General features: G+C 39.8%; 1 protein-coding gene across 3 annotated transcripts; it reads right to left on the minus strand.

Moving 5' to 3' along the window:
* On the minus strand, positions 1–17,737 carry LOC134494307 (interleukin-7-like). 3 transcript variants are annotated; one of them, XM_063299407.1, is made up of 5 exons: positions 17,129–17,737; positions 8,366–8,493; positions 5,072–5,146; positions 2,915–3,037; positions 1–2,221 (listed from the first exon to the last, which is right to left on the minus strand). In XM_063299407.1, exons 1-5 carry the CDS (start codon positions 17,136–17,138, stop codon positions 2,063–2,065), a joined length of 495 nt encoding a protein of 164 aa, XP_063155477.1. In that variant the 5' UTR covers positions 17,139–17,737; the 3' UTR covers positions 1–2,062. The 3 variants fall into 3 exon arrangements, 2 of the variants coding, with proteins under 2 accessions (XP_063155477.1, XP_063155478.1); XM_063299408.1 differs by having other exon boundaries at positions 8,366–8,451; positions 17,129–17,735; XR_010067660.1 differs by lacking the exon at positions 8,366–8,493 and having other exon boundaries at positions 17,129–17,594.
* Positions 17,738–21,597: the final 3,860 nt, after the last annotated feature.

A 21,597-nucleotide genomic window follows, 5' to 3' on the forward strand; every position in this document is an offset into this window, starting at 1 on the left:
TAGAGATAGAGGGATTTATTTTGGGTTCTGCAAGGGATGCTACCAGAGTGAGAGGCAAAGAATTCTGCAACATATTGTCTCAAATTCCCCTGCTCCCCACCAGGCATTGTGAGTGATTTCACTATGATTTTCCATTCACTGTAATTAAAAGCTAGAAATGTCAGTAATAATTCCACTTCTCCTATTCCTCCTGTCCAAGAGTTTGCTTTCTATAGAGCCATGTATCTTCTTTTGAGCCTACAGCAGGTGGCAGCCTTGATTGGGATTGGAAAAAGGCTGAGCAGAGTCCAACAAGTTAATACAGCTATGCAAGACCACCTGGATATCATAGGGCTGACTGGGAAGTCAAAGCAACATCCTGGGAGGAGGAAATGACATGCTGCTTCCATATTATTGGCAAGAAAACTCTCCTTTAAGGCACCAATAGACAACCTGAAGGAGCTTTTACCTTTTAGTGTATTTTGGAAATACACTGCCTGGGTTCACACATTCTAAGCTTAAATCAAACAAATACGGACACCATTTATTTCATTTTGAATCATTTAACAAAAGTTTTGGAATTGTAATTTTTGTTTGGAGTTGCTTTGGAAGAGCCCTGCTTTGATTTCTGTATCTCCTATACCTATGCACATTAGCCTAATTCAGTACAGAATATATCCAGTATCGGTGCCTTCTCTGGAAATTGGTTAGGACTATGTGAATCCTGAATGTACTTAATTTGAACATGAGATCTTAAGATAGTTTTATTAGGAGCATATATAGTATTTTGAATTCAAGCTGTTTCAACACTGTGACTGCCCACTGGAAATAGTCCTATTTTGAGAGGCCTGAAACAGTGTCAGAATGATCCTGGGTCAGCATTATGTCCAACAAGGTTAGATCTACCTGTCTGAATTAGAAGCAGGATGTTTCAAGTTACAGTTTTCTGAATTTGAAATATTTCAAACATCCCTAATATTTATATTGCTAAAGATCAGTAAGGAGCATTCTACCATCAAGCAGATACTTTCTTTCATCCTCTAATATTCTCCCATAGCTAAAAAAATTAGCACACACTGAAATTAAACATTGTTAATTAAATACATGATATTCAGAGTACATAATTATAGCTAACGTAATATTAAAAAAATAAACAGCTGTGTAAAATTGCAAGTTAAACTGCTGAGCTTGCCGATTGGAAGGTCGGCGGTTCGAATCCGCGTGACGGGGTGAGCTCCCGTTGCTAGTCCCAGCTCCTGCCAACCTAGCAGTTCGAAAACATGCAAATGTGAGTAGATTAAGAGGTACTGCTTCGGCGGGCAGGTAACGGCATTCCGTGTAGTCATGCCGGCCACATGACCACGGAAGTGTCTACGGACAAACACCGGCTCTTCAGCTTTGAAATGGAGATGAGCACCGCCCCCTAGAGTCGGACACGACTGGACTTGATGTCAAGGGAAACCTTTACCTTTACTTTAATGTTTTATTTTTAAAAAAACCTTAATATTTACTCATTTCTTCAAAGTACCACAGCCAGAACCTTTCTGACTTCCATATATTAAAGAAATTATACCCTTCTTAAATACATTGTCCTAATTCCTGCAAGCTATCTGTTTGTGCCTTTGTAATAAACATTCCCCAAACTGCTACCCTACTCCCAAAAATAATTCTTCGCTTTCTTTTATCCTGCAGTAGTTTCCAAATCCATTAACTACAATATTAAGACAATGTGTTCAGGAGCCCTTCTTTTAGTGAAGATTTGTTAGGATGCAAAATATATAAAATGCATGTATATATTATAAAACAGGAACCAATAAATATAGAATATTTCATTCATTCTATTCATTCAATTATATATTTTTTTTTAAACTTTCATTGGCATTTGAGAGCTGTGAGTTGTTGGCAATCTGCTTCTCTTCTTCCAGCTTTTTCCTTTGTGGGACCCACGGAACAAATTCAACAGCCTTGTTATTGGCACAGAATATTTGCATAATTTTCTGTAGAAAAATTCTGAAGTATACCACAGTTTCATCTAGGTCATAAAAGCTGTACTTAACTCTTAACAAAAGTTATACTTATCACTTTATTCCCCTTGGGGATAATCATGATAAAGAAACTTCTTCCACCCGGAACTCAAGGTTGAAACAACAGTCTTTAGGCAACAAAAAGTACGATCAGATATTTTGTTGGTATTTCTGCATGGACAACACCGTCTCTTTTGTGGTTTTATGGTGAAACGATTCTAGATCAAAAACATAAATGCATAAACCGTTTATAATTGATATTCATGGCTAAACAGTACATGATGCAGTTAGATGGCTGGAAAAAAAAATCTAACCCTTGCTTCAAGTTTCAAGTTATGGACAGGATTTGACTAGAAACCAGAGTCAGTTTCTAATGAAAATGCTACCGTAAATCAGAACTACCCTATTGAATCCATAGGCGAATGAGGGCGATTAGTCTATGTGTTTGCATATGAGAGTGTTCTAAAGAAAACATGTTATTTTGTTTTCTTTTGTATTTTTTAGCTAGCCACATGAGGACATATTATTAGAATGCCTTTGTTCCAATATTTTGCAAGTAAGAATTCTAAAATATACCAACATGGGTTTCTCTTCCTATGTTTATAAACCTCTTGAATATTTGGTTTGGACTTGGAATCCTACAATCAAAATATCTTGAATTAGTTTTAAATATATTGGGTATTTTAGGCATTGCAGCATCTCAGTGTAATGAATTCCAGTGAATTATATATTTCACTATAAGCACCTTTACTGTATTAGACTTATATCCTATCTTCCCTTCAAGAATCAACTGTGGGTTACCAGGAATAAGCAGTTTAACATGAAATCTAATTATTCCGGCTTTTCTAAAACTGTAAAACAGTAAATAAAATGTAAGAAACAGCACTGATGAAACTCTCCTAAACACATACCTTTTTTAATATGTCCAATGTCAAATGTGAAACATTTCCCATGGTGTACTTTAGTTCGGAAGAAATTATAGAACAATTTGTCATTTTTCTAAGACACGATGCCAGGCTATCTATGGATTTATTCTGTAAAAAAATATATCTTATTAAATTGGAGGGCTACAATCTATATATAACAATGGTACAGTTATTCTTCAAGTTGGAAGGCAATAAAGGACAAGAAAATAGAGCTGTCTCTGTCCACTGCAGCGAGACTTGAAATGTTAACACAGCATAATGCACACTAATAAACATAATGTTTTGTCAAGCTAACTGGGCATTACGATCTGGAATGCTGCCTATAACATGTGGTGTAACAAGTTTCTTTCTACTGAAAGTTTCCAAGAGTCCTCTGATGAAAACTCCATGCCAGAATTAGGATTTCGCTCTATTCAAAGCACCTTTTGAAAACTATCAGTCAATCCAAATAGCAAGAAATCACTTCTTAAACACATGGCTGAAATAGAGGCAACATACTGACCTTGACATAATTTTAAAAATAGCTGATGGGAAGCCTGCCTTTGATGCACATTAAAGCTCTCATTATTTTTGTTTTGTTTTGCTGCCATGTCTCCTGCTGCAAGATAGTCTCTCTCTTCTGGCCGGAGACCCATATCGTACAGCCTTTTTAAGGAATGAGAACTACAACACAGCTATTTCCTTTATTTCAGCTAAGCTCTCTCCTTCACTACATTTACCTACCTATAGGTTGCTACCTATAAAGTCCTACATGGCACAGGGCCTGTTACTTGAGGGACTGCTTGTCTCCCATAGTATCTGCCCGGCCAGTTCGATCTGGTAGAGGTGGCACTCTCCGGGTTCCATTGATTAAACCATCTTTCGGGACTCTGGAAGTACACCTTCTCTGTAGCAGCGCCTGCCCTCTGGAATGAAGCTCCCCTCTGCCAACAGACACCATTTATTGCACTCTGCTCAGGCTGAAAGGCTTTGAACATAAGAAGAAGGTTGGCAGGATTTTTTTTCTCTCTCCAAAGACCCCATAGTTGGAGCTATGTGACAAAATGCACATGATCACTGTCTCCATGGTCATATTTTTATTGAACAAATTATTTATGATTACTTGTCTGTGGTTTTCTTCTAACCAAACCTTGTGAAGTAGGTTTGGGCTGAGAGAGAGAGATTAATCTAGAGCCTCACAGAGAACTCTGCAGTCAAGTGGGGATTTGAATTGGGTCTTCCCAGTCCCATTGTTACCCCCTTTATCTTGCTACACATAACATTATTTCAGCAATGAGAGGACAGACTGCAGGAATCCACTTTAAAGTTAGAAATCAGTAAGTACTTTTATGCCTAATATTTTGTTTATTCACCAATTCAAATTCTAAACAAAAAAGTAGCCATTTTTCTTCTTCAAATTTGAAACAGGAAACAAAATTAGCAACTTTTTTCAGGTTTGTCAGAATTTCTAGATAAAGGGATGGGGAAGAAGTATGGAAGTTCAAAGTTTAGGCCAGATATTTAAGTTATTATGAAGATAGTCATTGTAGACTACCCTTGTTATGGATTTCAGATTCCAGGTAGTGTTGACAAATAAAGATGCAATACTTGTTCCACACAGCTCTGAAAGGCTATCAATCCCCAATGTACCTCCTCCCATATCTCTTGCCATGGGCAAACTATTTAAGCAGAAGCAGCAATGGAAAAACATTAAAAGCTCTATCTATGCAGAGCCTGAAAGTAATTTTGGTTAATATATTAAATAAAAAGCAATTAAGCCCAAAATTTTCGCACTGTCTAATAGATGAAAAGGGCAGAATCCTCAAAATGTAAGGTACCTCTTCAGGCTTTACAAAATTATCCTTCTCTGAAGACATTAGACTCAAGTGGCTAAAAGCAGCATTTTTCAAAGAACGTAAAACCATCGTCACATTGGTCCAGGACAAAAAATGCAAAAAATTCATAGTTGTACTATACCTTTTTGATGACTGGCTACAATGGTGTAAAATGAATACTCCAAAACGCTTCATTAGACAAAATGTTACAAAAACATCCCTTCTTTACATTTTTAGTGTTGAAGTTCAACCCCCAACTACTACATATTACTACATAAATTGGCTTATCACACTAGAGACAGATTACCTCAAGAAGTAACAACATTACCTTAAGTGAATGGAGGTAACCTGTGTTGGTTTTCAGGTTACAGTTGGATGTGTTGTTCTGACTAATGAGCTTCTCCTATAAACATTTCAGATGTAAGAAGCAGTATATTAATTAGTTTATGTCTGAGTAGTTATATTACTGATTGGTTTTATTATTTATATCACTTAGTGTTGCTTACTAACATATTAACTTGCAATTATGATGAATCTATAGAGTTGTTATTAATGTTTAGTTCATTTCTAAATATTTAAATTCTTTTATATGAACAGTGAACTTATCAAAATGTAAACATACACGGACATTTTGGAATGTATGTATGTAATTCAAGATATGCTAAAATAAATTTTTAAATTATTTATTCATTAGATTTATATCCCACCTTTATATTACACAACTCAAGGCAGTGTACATAATGCTCCTTCCTCCTATTTTTCTCACAGCAACCTTTCTGTGAGCTGAGAGAGAGAGTGTCTGGCCCAAATTACCCAGCTGACTTCTGTGTATGATTATAATTCAGGGTCTCATGATTTCTAGTCCAGTATCTTAATCACTACACCAATCATAGATCAAAAAAGATGTGCTATATGTACAGGTAGTCCTTAACTTATGACCACAATTGGGACTGGAATTTCCATTGCTAAGTGATGTGGTTGTAAAGCGAGACATCACATGACCATATCGCTTAGCAACAGCAATCCTAGCAATCCAGGTTGCTATCATTAACTGAGAATCACTTGCCTATCTCCCCCCCATCTCTGCCCTTTTGGCCACCCTGTACCCTGTCTTGTGGGGCGGCAAGCAGCCCCAGAACCACATGGCTCTGGGGCTACTTGCCACACTCCGGGAAGCCGCAGCCACCCCAGCCCAGTCCCAGCCACAGTCACCCTTGCCACCCTGCATTCCAAGACCCCTGCCACTCTGTGCTCTGCTGCCCCAGCTGACCTCCTCTGTCTTCTTGCTCCCACTGCTGATGAGATGTGCCCAGCCTGGCTGCTGGGCTTTGACTGTTGAAAAAAAAAAAAAGCCAAAAGCAGACCCAGAGCCACAGCGCACCAAAACGCCCCTTCACACTGCGGGGAGGTGGAGCCAAAAGCAGCCTCAGAGCCACCATGCCAAAACACGCCTTCACTTTTTTTTTCCATAATGCAAAGGGGTGTTTTGGCACGCTGTGGCTCAGAGGCCACTTTTGGCTTTTTTTTTTTTTTCTGAAACATGAAGCCCAGGCCCTTATGGGCCAGCAGCCAGGCCAGGCACACCTCATCAGGAGAGGGAGAAAGAAGGCAGTGAAGGTCAACTGGGGCGGTGAAGCACAGGGGGCCAAGCGCACAGATGGGAAGAGATAGGCGGGTGGGGGGAGTTGGAGCGCCCTTGTGGTTGTAAGTGCAGCAGGCTGCCAAGCACCCAAATTTTGATCATGTGACCACGGGGGCGCTGCAACAGCCATAATTTCAGGCACGGGTCATACGTCCCTTTGTTCAGCACCGCCGTAACTTCGAATGGTTGCTAAACCAATGGTTCTAAGTCGAGGACTACTTGTATTTCAGTTTCAGTAATGGACTCTGTTAATTAAGTTGAAAGTTTGAAAATAATGGCTAGTATCCTATAGGGTTCCTTCTGCTGACAGGATGCACTTTGGTGCAGCAGAAGCTGTCATCAGTGGAATTGAAGAGGAAAACATTTTTGCCAATTGTTCTTACCCTACAGTATATACTGTATCTCCCTGCACCATCACTCAGATTGGTGTGAAAAGTTCCCAACTCTTTGAAGCAAATTTGGGATTATGGGGCTGCAGCACAGAGAGGAATCTGCAAAATCATTCATGCTCTCCTGATGGAAATTTACAGATCTATTATTTCACAGGTCTTTCAAAGAGAAATATCTCTTATGGGCAATAGCTCAGCATTTGTTTTGCAGATAACCAAACAGATGCACATAGTGGGAGCAAAGAACACACAGATAGTCCTTGCTTAGCAACTGCCTTGGACAGTGACTGTTCACGGTTACAATGGTGATGAAAAAGTAACTTGGCAACCAATGCCCACATTTACAATCTTCACAGGTCTGTAAAGCAAAGGAAAGCTGAGGTAAGATTGTAAGCACAGTTGTGGTCACATGGCTTTTCACTTAGTGACTATTTTGCTTAAGGACCAAGTTTCCTGTCTGAACTGGAGTCACTAAACAAGGAGTACGTGTAGCTGAGGTTGGAATGGGGCACTAACAATTTCTTTTTTCCTCTAACCATAACTCTTTTGTGTGTAGTTGGGGTGAAAGAACTGTTATTCTTTCAGGACCAGCTGTAGATCAGAGGACAACTTATGTTTCTTTGCACTCTCTCTCCCTCATTGTCATTCTGTTTTTGATGGATTGGTAAATTCTAGGGTTTTTTTTTCCTTTAGCAAAAATAAAGGGATTGATGCTGCTATAAGCAGCCTAGTTACTCTGGGCAGCCTAGTCTCAATCCTGTAATAAAAGGACTAAGGGCCAATGCCAAGTCATTACACAGCCCAAGGATGGGCTAAGTAGGAAATACAGCACAAAAGTCACCTCTTTCCTATAAATCTAAAAATTTGGCTCACTTTAGAAATCAGGTCTTAGGTGTTATGAAACAGCACGGAGGGTGACCTAGATATTTGGCCCAATTTATTAAACAAATGTTCAGGACATTCCAAAGCTCATGCCAGGGTTGCTTGTTTGAGGCCCACTTTTACATATCCTGGTTGGGAATTTAGTTGATCGTAATCTGTATCAAAAAGTGCATAAGGATGGGCTGATTATGCATCATCATCAGGCAAAAGCTTGATTTGAATGGAATATAGGCTGACCTCCACAGCTGATAGGTTTGCCTTGAGAGAAAAAAAAAGGTAGTACAGGTAATCCTTGTTTAGGAACCACAATTGGGACCAAAAACTTGGTTGTTAAGCGAAGCGGTCACTAAGTAAAACTGACTGCTTATGATCTTACTTTAGCTTTTCTTTGCTTTACAGACCTGTGAAGGATTGGTCGTAAAGTTACTTCTTCATCACCATCGTACCTGCAAAGAGTTGCTAAACAAGGACTACCTGTAGAAGTAATTCTTTCTAGATCAGGCAGTATTGACTCAAATGAACAGCTGCAATAGGATGTACATTTTCATCACTGTATTTGTAAGTAGTGGAAGGAAGGCTTAAGTTCCATCACCTCATTCCACTCATTAAAGGAGTTTTTTTCTGACTAGCACTACTATCTTTCTCTTTGTAAGTTCCATATAAATTCTTTCCAGAGTCAAAGCAAAAAAAAAAAAAAAATGCTACCCACCAGATGAATAATGATGTTGATTAGGATATTCTCATAATCATTTCGGATTCCAGTCATGTAATCAGATGAGGCTTCTGGTACCAGAACTAAGAACAATGGCAGAACCATGAAGATATACCTTAAAGAAGCTAAATCAGAATTGCATTATATTACCATTAGCATAAATATAATAGATGCCATGATAACATGCCATAATGTTCAATAGTATTGGAAATACATAATAAATTAAGGTACACATGTACAACATACAGCTCCCAAGTTTTTTTGCAGTCCCCTGAAACTGCTTTGATCAGGACAGCTAAAAACGAAGGTCATTATTTTAAAAAGTTGCCCCTATAACTAAGAATGTAGAGACTCTTTCCTCATCCTTTCTCTCTCTAAAGTGTGGTCCAATCTATCCCACAGAAAAAGTTGAGTTCAGCACTCATCTACCAAAAGATTGGGTGAATATTTTATGGCTTTTGTAAACTGTTTTCCTGAGCATAAGAGTCCTGTAAGATGGATATCTATGATAATTGTTGGCGTATTCAGTTGCCATTATATTATTATTATGGTTGGTCGAACAGTCAGCCAGATGTTTAGACTGGATTTGGCATTTTTGTCCACCTATCAAGTCCTTCCCAAGGAGGAGGAGGAGGAAGAGGATTTAATTTTAATCCTATGTTAGCTGTCCTGAATCACTGTTACTAGATGGGCAGCCATAAAAATTTAAACAAATATATCAAAAATGTTTAGCAGTAGAATCTAGAATGAGACGCCTGGTTTATGGACAACCCTTATCTAAGAAAGGAGCCTACGGTAGCAAAATTCGAGTTAAATACACAATGATTCAAGTTAAATACACAATGGTTCAAATTAATTACACAATACTACTTATACAGTATTATACAATAATACTGCTCTGGCTTACATACAAATTTGACAAGGACAGACCTTGGGAAGAGAACTTGGGAACAGAATTGGACAAGGATAGACCTTGGGAACAGAACTCAAATGAACTAATGAGGAAAGTAGATATCTAAACAAAAAATTGTCTTCCACGCTGCACTTTATTCTGTGAAATAAAGGTCTGAGTCCAGTTCTGGACAGCAAACTTTTAAAAGTGTTCAGAGAATTTGAGACAGGTACAGAAACAGGCATCAAAGATGATCAAGTCCTAGGAAGAGAAATTGAAAGAAGTTAGTATGTTCTACCTTGAAAAAAGACAACTGAGGGACAGGGGGACATAAGAACACCTTTCAAATATTTTAAAAGATGTTACATAGAAGAAAGACCTGTTCTCTATTGCTCCAGAATGTTAGGCATGGAATAATGGATTTAAATAACAGATAGGTGGATTCTACTTGAATATTAAGCAAAGCTATACTAACACTACGGACAATGGAATCAATCATCTGGAGAGGTGAAAAGCTCCTCTTAATTGGATGTGTTGAAACAGTCACTGGGGTAGGTATCTATCTGAGATGCTTTAATTTGGATTCTTGCAAGAGAGGGTTGGACTTGATTGCTTCAATGGCCCCTTCCAGCCTTATGATTCTATGACTATTGTACAGACATATATGACAACTAATCTCAGAAAACAGAGAACTGAATTTGTCCTTCATTGTCCCAACCACTGTATGATGCTATTTACTGCAAAGTTTACAACCATCTTTTAAGACAGTGATTCTAATGAGAGGGTCCACAGATGTTAAATAAGTAGCAACCTGCAGCCTCCCCACATTCACCACCCAGAGCCACATTTACTGATGGCCAGCAGTCAGTGGGGAGGCCTCCAACAGTCAGCCAGAGCCTGCTGACAACTTCAGACCCACCTTTTCACAGGCACTGCAAGTCAGGTAGGAGAAGCTCCCTCACTGCCTCACTTCCATCTCCCCACACACTCACAATCAGCTGGCTAGGCCAGAGCCCACTTGGCATCTCAGCTCATGCCTCAAGTTGTAAATTGATACTTAATTTTGGATTACATTTTTGGCACACAATTTAAGAGCCCTTAGAGGGAATGGATCTCCCTTCAGAGAACAGGATGTCCCCGACCCTGTTGGCCTTCTGTAAGGCTATGAAGGCCTGGAGTGTGTTAAAGGCCACGTTTCTTGGCTATGCTAGCATCTATGCATTGTTTACTTGATGACCATATATATTTATTTTGTACTATCAAACCATACCATGTTAACTTTATTTTATTTTTTTTAGTATACTGGAAGAATGCTATGGACAAAATATATCAAAGCATTTGATAAAGTGCTCCTTGACTAATACAATTACAATTAACAATCTACTTAAGTATAGGCTTGAAAGCAAATATACAAACCAGACTGAGGTATCAGGCAGGCTACCAGAGAATTCAGATCCTGTGACTGGTACTCTTCCACATTTTCATGAATGACTTGGATGAAGAGATGGGGAGAACATGTATTAGAACTGTAGATGATACAAAACTGTGTCAGAAATGACTCTAGAACAGAGAAACAGCAATCAAAGTTATCTTGATAGGTTAGAGAAGTAGACTAAAAAGAACAGAATGAAATTTAATAGAGATAAATACAAAGTTCTTTGCCTAGGAAAAGGAAATCAAGCATACCGTAATGGGGTTTGGAACAGTATGTGTGAAAAGTATGTTAGAATTGTAGATGATCACATGCTGAATATGAGTCAGCAGTATGGCATAACTGCTAAAAGGCAAGTGTAATTTTAGGCTGCATCAAGAGAAGTTAAATTTCCAAATCACAGGAAGTAATAGTCCTGCTTTCATTCTGAGACCACATTTTAAGAAATATTCAGGGAAACTGAAAAAGAGTAGAGAAAAGCAAAACAGATTATCAGGAACTGGAAACTAAATCTTATAAAGAGAGACTATGAGAACTGAGATTTTTCAGTTTTGAAAAAAGATTACTAAGGGAAAATACAACAGTATTTTTCAAATACCTGAAGGGACGTCACACAGCATAAAGTCAAGGCCAGCCCATCCTGGCTGGGGAATTTTGGGAGTTGGAATCCACACATCTTAAAGTCCCCTAGGTTGAGAACCATTGCTCTATTGTATCCAAGTGCAGGACACAAATTAATACTCTGTCTCCTCATAGGAAGATAGATGTCAGATGAATATTACAAAAAAACTTGATAATGGTAAGAACAGTTTAACAATGGAAAGAATTATTGAGGGAGGTGATTCACTCCCTTTCACTGAATGTGTTGAAACAAGGGCTAGCCAGTCATCAGTCAGGGACTGTATTTCTGCTCTGAGCAGTGGGATTAGATGGCAGCCTCCTGGCCCCTTACAATTCTGTATTTCTATGAATATCTAACAATTCCCTATTATATTGGGGGGATGCAACAGGCAGGTTTCAACAAAAAAAAAATGACAACAGTACAATAAATACAAAGAGTTTGTATTTCTCTTGTACTGATTAAAACTCAATGGTTGGTTTACACAGCATGCCAACTATAATTTAATCATGTTTTAATGAATAAACTTCAACTGGCTGGCCCCAAACAAATCAAATGAACTACATAATGGCTTAACACAATCTATGAACCAGATCTAATTAGAAAAACTCTATGTATTTGTGCTGCTTAGAATAAGCCTAAAGATTGTTCTCATGGGGTTCATGTACCATTTTGAACTCTCAGAAACCTACATCAAACAATAATACTATTAGAACAACTGTGGGAAGATACACAGATATTTAATAACTATTATACTTCCATCTACCTGATTAGGTAGATTATCCATAGTATTGTGCTACTGCTGTGCATAATCCTTGGAAATAAGTCTCACTGAGGGGACTTCCAGGGAAGGCATGTCAAACTAAACACATCTCTGCAGAGAGCAGTGACAATGACCGCAGCAAAGACTGAAGAACTGGCAAGTAGACCGGTTCTTCAGAACCTCTCCAGACAAGGAGAGGACAGGAGATTGCGCACGTGCTCCGGACAGCTGCTCCTTGCAAGACCACATGACAGCAGTCTCCCATGGGTCTGAGAGCTGGGAGACAAAGGGATCAGCCATCATGCTCACCACCTTCGTTAACCTCACTTTCTGATCACTTTCTAAAATTGCTTATTATTCTAAGGCTATTAGAGAAAAGCCACCTGATAAATTTACCTTTCTTCTTGAACAAAAGAAAAATTAACTATACATTTAAGAATTTAAAGAATTGGAAAGAAACAGCAAAAAACTAAGTAACATCTAAGAAAGTTATACATAAATAAAAGATCCAGACAACTTTGGAACATTGAAACTTTTACTATAAGATTTTGGAAATAATTAAATAAAATAAATGGCATTTTGTGCGAATCAAATTGTTTTGTCTAAGCCATAACAGAAACTTGAGACTTTATGATTTCAGAAATTGGACACTAGAGGAAACTACAGATTCCAGGCAGAAAGGAAAAGGGAAGAAAAAAAGTGTAAATTTGCTTTTGGTTTTTGGTTAGGATGGGGATTTATAAAATGACACAAAATGCTACAACATTTGAAATAATTCAGGAGATTTTCAAAGAACGGGTCTAGACATTAGTAGCTACAATATCAGAAATGTCAGCAATGATGTACATTGCTAAGGATAGACTATGTCCAAAACATATTAAATCTGATGCAGAAATACCACAACTAGAAATACTGGATAATAAAAAAGTATGGATTACAAGATAGAGAAGGCACTTACAGTGGAATTACAAATGACAAGCCAAGAGAATGACCCTGATAAGGACTTTTTACTGGATATACAAAAGAAGTTGGTCAAAGTTTTGAAAATCAAAGTGGAAATACAAATGACAAAACAAGAGAATGGCCTGGATAATGAATTTTTACTGGATTTACAAAAGAAGGTTGCTAAAGCCTGAAAGAAGCTTCTGCAATGGGAAAAAGAAAAACTGAAGAGAGACCAAATTCCATGACAACATCTGAAACAATCAAAGATCAAGATTTTCAGAAGTAACAGGAAGGAATATAAAGTTGGTTGTTTGATCAAGGTTAAAATAAGACATGTTTTTATAAAGCTCTGGTAACCCTTTATGGACTTTTTGCTGACACCAGGACTGAAAAGTTGATGACTTATGGATTTGCATATAGATAAGGGATGGGTTATGGGAAGAAGAGATAATTGTTTGTAACCTTATTAGGGATGAAGAGTTACCAAATTTGTTTTTAGTTGTGATGAAGATAGAAGTCGCTTCTTTACATACAGGTAGTCTTCACTTAACAACCACAATTGAGCCCAGATTTTCGGTTGTAAGTCATAACAGTTGTTAAGTGAGTCCAGACTTGTTTTAACGACCTTTTTTAATGCAGTTGTTAAGTGAGTCACAGCAGTCATTAAGTGATTCAGATTGGGGCCTGTGGTTTCCTTTGGTTGCTAAGTGACTGGTGCAGTTGTTAAGTGAACCAGGAGTTACTTTGCAGTACTGTGGGGGGCAGAGTATGATAGTCATATGTTTTCCACCAAAACATGACTACGGAAATGCTTCTGTGGCTACAGTAGTATTATTCTCAGTTAATATTACTGTTATTTTCAACTAATATTACTGGTTGATTATTAAAAACTTTTACTGTAAGGTCTTCATTGGAATCTTTGTTCTACAGTACAGTAGAACAAAGGTACTGGGTTTAAAGGTACTGTACAGTACTGTAACTGTTTTTTCTTGCTGTAGTAAATTCTGCAGCTTGTATAGTACTGTATATAAATCTGATTTTTATAAAACAACTGTTTTAAAAACAGTAAACCAGCATTCAGTATTGTTAAATATAATTAAAAATTAGACAGGCAGAGGATGGAACATGCATGCCACCATACAAATCTCTACTTAAGTTAAACAAAAACTGAGAAAAAATTAAAGGCAAGCATACAGTACTGTACAGAAAAAATACTTACCTTTCCTGTACAGTAAGGCATGCGCAAGGCTCCCTCTGCTGGCTTCTAAACCACAGAAAGTAGTGCGACCATGTGACTGGGCCTGCTGCCTCAGAAATCCACCGTCATACGTCTCGAGGACTTCCGGGCACCATAGGGTGGTCACATGTCCCAAAATGGCCACCACTTTCAGGATGGCTGAATCCAGGTCATGTGATCACAGAGGCCTTGTGAGGGTTGTAATTTCAGGCCCCATTCAGAAATCTACTTTTGGGGTACCATCATAACTTCAAATGACCTCTAAGCGGCCAGTCGGTAAGTGAAGACTACCTGTATTTCTTTTCTTTTTTTAAATCTTACTTTTTCTCTCTTTCTTTTTCTTACTTAGCACTTTTTATTCTTCTATTTCTTCTTTTTCTGAGTTTAGTTTGTATTTGCTCTTACAGGTAGTCCTCATTTAACAACCATTCATTTAGCGACAGTTCAGACTTATAACAGTGTTGGAAAAAACAACTTACAACCGGTTCATACACTTATGACCATCACAGCATCTCTGCAGTCACGTGATCATGATTTGGGCACTTGGCAACTGGTTCACATTTATGACCATCACAGCATCCCATGGGCATGTGATCGCCATTTTCAACCTTCCTGGCCAGCTTCTGGCAAGCAAAATCAATGGGAACCATATGATTTACTTAACAACGACGTGGTTCGCTTAATGCCAGCAGTGATTCGCTTAAAAATTGCCAGAAAAAAGGTCGTAAAATTGGGTTGGATTTGCTTAATGACTGCTTCACTTAGCAACCAAAATTCAGGTCCCAATTGTCGTAGTTAAGCAAGGACTATCTGTATTATTGTAACTAAAATCTTTAATAAAAATTATGGAAATAAGTCCCACTGAGTTCAGTGTGGGTTATTCTTAAGATAGTGTAATTAAGGCTATGTTCTTCTATGCGCTTATCTAGGAATTAAGTGTGATTAAACTCAGTAGGATATTTGAGTAGTCCTGCATAAGACTATCAGCAAGCTGACTTTCAGTGCAACTGGGCAATCAACCTCCCACCTCATTTCTACATGTGTTGCACACATTGCACACAAAAAAAGGGGCTGTGGCTTCCTAGGTAGCAAACCTTGAAGATACATACCAGCAATTCTTGACTGGCTCCTCCCCCCACCCCATAAAACTGTCCCTTGTGCAAGCAAGTTCCCACTTTACATTCATTAGGCACTACAAGCATATATGCAATACAGCAAAGACACTAAGAAAGACATCAAGCCGTTGGGAAGTAGTGTATCATTAACACAATCCTCAGCACACCTACTCAGAAATAATTATTAATTTCACCTTGATACAAAGTTGCACCTTAGTTTCATACACTGTTTTTACAGCCAGGATGCCAATCCAGAGAGATTAGGAATTCATGAGCATGTGAATAAGCATGCAATTGAGCAAAAGTCCCTCCTTGGGAGGGAGATGGGCAGTGATAAAATTTGATGAATACATAAATAAAATAAATAAAAGGCTGGCAGGAGCAAAGTTACACAGAAATCCCATCAATGAATGGCAAGTGAATGGGGAGACACAGTTATATACCTCTGCAGTACTGTTTTCTGATACTCAGCTGGCAACTTTACTGAATCAGTGGGCATAGTCCACTCATGATTTCTGGGAACTAAGAGCAAACATTGGGACTTGGCAGTTTTAATCTTTCTCATTCAGCCTCAATTCAATGAAACTGAAACATACTTCAGCCTAGACACATGACTGCCAGAAAGCCCAGCAGGAGGAACCTAACAGGCAGCCACTGGATTTAGCATGCATTACAAGCCTCTTTTTCCTCTTGCCTTGCTAGAGATTAAGATTCTGCTAAAATAACGAATGTGAGTAAAGTCAGTGCCTTTGACCTTCCATGAAATTGGGAGATGGTTTAATTAGGAGAAGAACATTTTTAATGTTATCTTTAGCGGACACTGCAAACTTCTGGGATTATATTGTGATAATGGCAGTTCAGTTCATTATTAGATTTTCCTATTTGACATTTGAAAACAGCAGGCTACCTGCTTGCAAAAAGTCTACAAGAGCCTTATCTTGGCTCCAGCTCTATACCTCTATACATCCTCTATACCTCTGCTCGCTCGCTCGCTCGCTCTCTCTTTATGGAAAATCACAGGCGTCTACTTCAAACTTATTTGAATTCTTATGTACTGCCAGTACCCAAAATTATGTCAAACTTGACTGCGTTTGAAATGCTACCGTCATCGCTATTGGCTTTAACTCTTTGCTTTGGAAAGTTTTATTGGGAAAAATGCAGGGGGAACCCCGGGAAAGAGCGCGAACGAGCACACAAGCCCGTGCTGATTCGGTCTGCAGAACCCACGCCGCAGCAGCTGGAATCTGGCCCGGCAAAGGCGGAAAGAGGTCCGTATTCTCGGTACTGTGGGTGTGCGACCGCCGGAGGCTTCCCAAACAAGAGCCAAAGGAAGCTGCCCGAAGGCTACCGCCAAGGCTGTTTGCTCCGACCTGCCCTGCCAGCTATAGACTCCTCTATCCACTCCCTCGCCTTCGGAGATTCCGGGTATCTCTTCCCCGAGCTGCTGGGAATAAGGCGCTTCCACTTTCATTCTCCTAGAAGCTGGGAAAGTCCCGCGGGAAGCTAGAGGGATAAAAGCGAGGAGGAAGCCCGCAGCAACGGACGCAACACCCGGCGACGCTGCAGCGGACAACTGCCCCAAGACGGCATGAGCCGAGGACGCGCGAGGTGGGTCGAAGCTGAGGGGGCGGGAAAGGCGCCGCTCTCCGCCGCTCGTTCGTCCGCCGGAGCCTTGCCGCCCCGAAAAAGCGCGGTGCGCACGCCGTTCTCGGATATGGAGGCGCGGCTGGGCGCGCGCCATCAGCCCGTTGGCTTACCATGGGACATGGTCCGCGAGCCGGACGCTGGCTGCTCATGGTGGAGCCGGAGTCACGTCCATGGCGCTACCGCCTGGGTGCGAAATCCTGGCCGCGGCGGCGGCGGCTTGTGCTGCGAAGGGCCGGTAGAACGAGCTTTCCGTAATAATTAACATTAAATTAAAAGGCTGGGCGGAGAACCGTCCTACAGCCTCGTCTTTAGAATACTTTTGCGGGTAGCTAGGTGGAGGGAGAGGAAAGCGTGCAGAGCCACTATTGGAGCCGAACCAATGCCCGTGCTTGCCTTTTGCCGCCGAGAACTTCCGTCTGGTCCGAACTAGTTTCGCTTTCCGGCTGGGGCGAGCGCCGCTAGTTTCGGCGCGGTCAAGTTGTTCAGCTCCCGGCTGCGGTCGAGGTGCGCATTTTTCCACCTGCTGAAGGAAGCGCGGAACGGCGCGAGCCCACTGCGCGCTCTCAGACGTTCCCCTCCCGGCTCGCCGCGCGGCTCTTCCCGCTGTTCCTCGGCCCTCCCCCGCGATTCCGCTCCCCTACAGGCGGGGACGGAGCTGCGGGTGGCTTTTCTCCTGGATGAAATGGCTGGATGACAGAGGAGGTGGGATTACCCGGGTCTCCACTCCCAGCTATTCGAGAGCGAGTTTGCCAAGGCTTCGTTAATGAGCGGAAAGAACCATTAATGGGAAAGGCAGCAAGTGTAACGCTGGGTGGGGTTCTCCCAGAGGGACTGGGCTAGCAAGGTCCCGCTTCCGAGTCTGTCTCAGCTTCCCGAGACCTTTAGAGCTGCGCCGCTCTTCTCTGCCTCCTCCCACTCCCCCAAACTGACCCCTGACATCCGGATAGTACCTTTTTGTACTCTGTATTCTAAACGAAAGGAGTATGGACTAATCTGCGAGATATATTTGCTTCGGCATGAATGTCCATAAGCAGCTGAATGATCCGGCAGCTTTCAAGTCTGTCCTGGCACCATCCTTCTGCTTTGTGATTCTCATCCCGGGAGTTGTGTTTTGAAGTGTGTGTGTGTGTGTGTGAGAGAGAGAGAGAGAGAGAGAGAGAGATCTATTATGGGCTGAGAACTTGAGATCCCAGTTTGTGTCTAACCATAGCACAAACATTTCTTTTTCCTCCTGTGGGCTCACAGTGTTGTATTCATCTGATGCCTGGCCCGTATCTAAAGCACCCTTAAGTTGTCCTTAACTATACCAACATAAAGTCCCCTTTTTCCTGACACAGATTTCGCTGTGGATACAATCTGACCTTCTTCAGTTAGTGGCACAGTCAAGTGACACACACGCCTTCCCATGGTGGGATCTAGTTGACACCTAATGGTCACTTGGAATACTCCTTCCATCCCAGACTCCATCCTCCGGTCATTCTGCTCTCGGCACTGGGAGAGTCCCCTTCTTTCAAACCAGGCTTCCATAACCTGCTCAGAGACCTGAATCAGCCTGAGCAGCAGCTGACCAGCAAGGGTGGGAGGGGATTTAAAGTCAAGCAGCAGAGTTGCTTCACTATACAAGTCTCCCCAAGCCTGTCAGTTGTGGTTTGGGCTGCTTTTGAATATGGGGTTAGCACAATTGCAGAACAGCACTCAACTTGTGTCCACAGCCACTAGTCTAGTTACCTATCAGACATCTTTTCTTCCCCATCTCATCCTATATTCAGAAGTGATTGGTTGCGATGGGATGTAAACTTGGCCCTGGGAATGGGGAAGGGATGAATGAGCTAATAAGGGAGGAGGAGGAGGCTCAGAAAAGATTACTTAGTCTTGGGAAAGAAGGAAGTATGAGAAAGAAACTCAAAATAACCCTGCCCTGATTTTGTTGGATGTCAGATGTAGCAGAGACAAACTGATGTGCTTTCAAGACTGTTATTATACCCTACAATAATAAACAGCATTCCTGAAACCCTGATGTTCCTGTTTCTTGATCTTGTCTACCTTGAAAAGCTGGCATTGATAGACATTCTTCCACTGGTTGGTGATGTTTGTTTGTTTGTTTGTTTATCACATTTTTTCACCGCCCATCTCCCTCCCAAGGCGGGAGGAGAGGAAAATGAAATCACGGCCTCCACCAATCCCTGTTGTTTATGTGCTTTCTATGCTGTAATTAAGGACAGCACCATTTGCTACCATCATAACTGTGGCAAGATAAGGATCACCAGTGAGGGCAGCAAATGGCATGTGGAAATAGTTTTCTGCTGGCTAAAGGACTGGTGGGTAGCATTTTAACTCATCTGGAAGGATCATTATTGTCTGCGTGTTTCCAATGAAATGTTTGCTGTGAAATCATCCTGTTTCATTCACACAAAAAATTAGAGGTGTCTTCCACTTGTAGCACTTCCATGCTTTACCACCCTACCTTCTTGCATCTTTTTTCCTGGCAGAAATAGAAATCGTATGGCTTTTGTTCATAGAAAGTACCTTTACTTCTCCCCAGTCAGTTCTTTTCCCTATGCTAATGCAGATCCTATTGGGAAGGGCCTCCAAATCATCAGCTGAGGGTCTCTAAAGGCTGTCAAGAGGAAGAGTATGTGCAAGTCCATTTCTGCAATAACCCTTCTGTCAAGATAGCATTGTGTATAAACTGGTGTAATGTCACGAGCCATAAGATGGTACAAAGCTAAGAACTGTCCAGCTGGGAGTACCTCAGTCTGTAGGTGAAAGAAACCATATAGTTAGAAGTGTGTAATAATAATATGCCTTGGCCTAGGATGAAAATAGGATGGCATTATGTGATCATGAACCATTTTATATGTTATTGAGGACTAAAGTTGTTTCAGAGAAATTTGGACATGCATTTCACAAATTTATGGCCATAAAAAATAAATTAGAATATATTATCATCATGGCCATTTTCTAATGAAAAACTGGCTATGGTTTTCTTTTAGCACCTTTTATTGTATGAATTGCATTGTCTTTTGCTGAAGTATTATTGAATTGAAAACTATTAAAATCAGCCTTTGTGTGGAATTTAATTGAATTTAGCTGCTTATCTGAATTTTAAAAAATAAATGATAAAGTAAGGCAAATAGTGAAAAACATTTTAAAGCATTACTCCTAATGCTATATTTGCTATCTATCTATCTATCTCCTAACAAACAGGATGAGGGAAATTCTGTAGATTCATTTACTGTACGTTATGTAATTATGACATGGGTTATAATAATGTAGAGTTCATTTCTTGCATTGAAATCGGAACAGGTAGCCATTTTCCAAATAAAAGCCTTTGCTGGAATACTATATGAAAAGGTGTTTAGGATCTACTAATCTATGAGTTATGCTTTTAGTTTCTTAGTGTCTGTTACTGGAATGCAGATCAAGTAAAGTCACACATTTGTTATATGTCAGGCTTTAATTCTTGGATAGATAGATGCTATATCACAGCAAATGGTGAGCAGCAATGATTTGATAAGATACATGTACAAAGCAGGGATTTGTTCCACTTAGACATATAAGTTGGGTTTTTGATAAGAAAATACTCCAGTTTTATATAGGCACAATTTCTTAATAAAAACAGTTGAAAATCCTTACATGGAATGTTTTGTTTTTGGCTGGATACATCTTTTTTCCTGGAAAGCAATATGTAAGCAAATGTATATTCTCTAATACATATTGTATGTAAAACATACAATATGTATTAGAGAATATACATTTGAATTGCAGATAAACCTGAATTGTGCAGCTGCTTAGGAGCACATCAAATTAAACCTAGTTCTTAAGATTGTCCATCAGTATTCTTACATCTCTTTTATTTTCACTGTTAATAGTAGCCTGACTCATTGTATAGCACAGCACTTGATTAATAGTGATGAAATAAAGCAGCTTCACGTACTTGATTTTTTTCCCCTTAGAAAAATGTAATAATTTCCAGAGATAATTGTATTCTAATCAGCAAATTTGTTACGGCATTCTTTATTCATAAGTTTTATCCCAAATTATAATTGGCCATGGGGTTGAGTGGGTAGTTGTAAATTTCTCTACTATATTGTCATTTGGACAGGAATAAAGGAATGTTAAATACCTTATAAAACTAGTGATATCATTGTTAAAAAAACAATTCTTTAATGAGTGGACCCTGATAATAAATACATTTTCTTTGTTGATACTTAGTGTGTTTAATTTCTTTTGGATTGTATTGTAAGCAATTTCCATGCTTCATCTGTGTATGCCAGTGTATTCCCATAACTTTGGATACCACTGTCTTTTGGTAGTCTTTATCTTAGGGACTATGGCTCGTGAAAGTGGATGCCTCATAATTTTGTTGCTATTTAAGTGCTACAAAAATATTTTTTTAGAAAAGCATGCATATATATTGAAAATGAGTCTAGACGCATAAATAAAGCATTACAGCAGAGACTTTGGCCTCCTATTTTTTCTGGAAACCATCTGAATGTTAGGCATGCAGACGTTGATAAAATTATAAATTTCAACTTTATAAAACTCTAGCACTTCATTGTTCCATCTTATTTTAAGT

Source organism: Candoia aspera, chromosome 3 (genome assembly GCF_035149785.1).
Source record: "Candoia aspera isolate rCanAsp1 chromosome 3, rCanAsp1.hap2, whole genome shotgun sequence".
NCBI classification, from domain to species: Eukaryota; Metazoa; Chordata; class Lepidosauria; order Squamata; family Boidae; genus Candoia; species Candoia aspera.

What these genes read in the sequence shown, in the direction of transcription:
- LOC134494307 (XM_063299407.1), bottom strand. An exon ending in TCAACATCATTATTCATCTG is followed by an intron (nt 5,147 to 8,365) that starts GTGGGTAGCATT and finishes AAATGTTTATAG; the next exon opens with GAGAAGCTCATTAGTCAGAA. An exon ending in CATTGGACATATTAAAAAAG is followed by an intron (nt 2,222 to 2,914) that starts GTATGTGTTTAG and finishes TTTTTGATCTAG; the next exon opens with AATCGTTTCACCATAAAACC.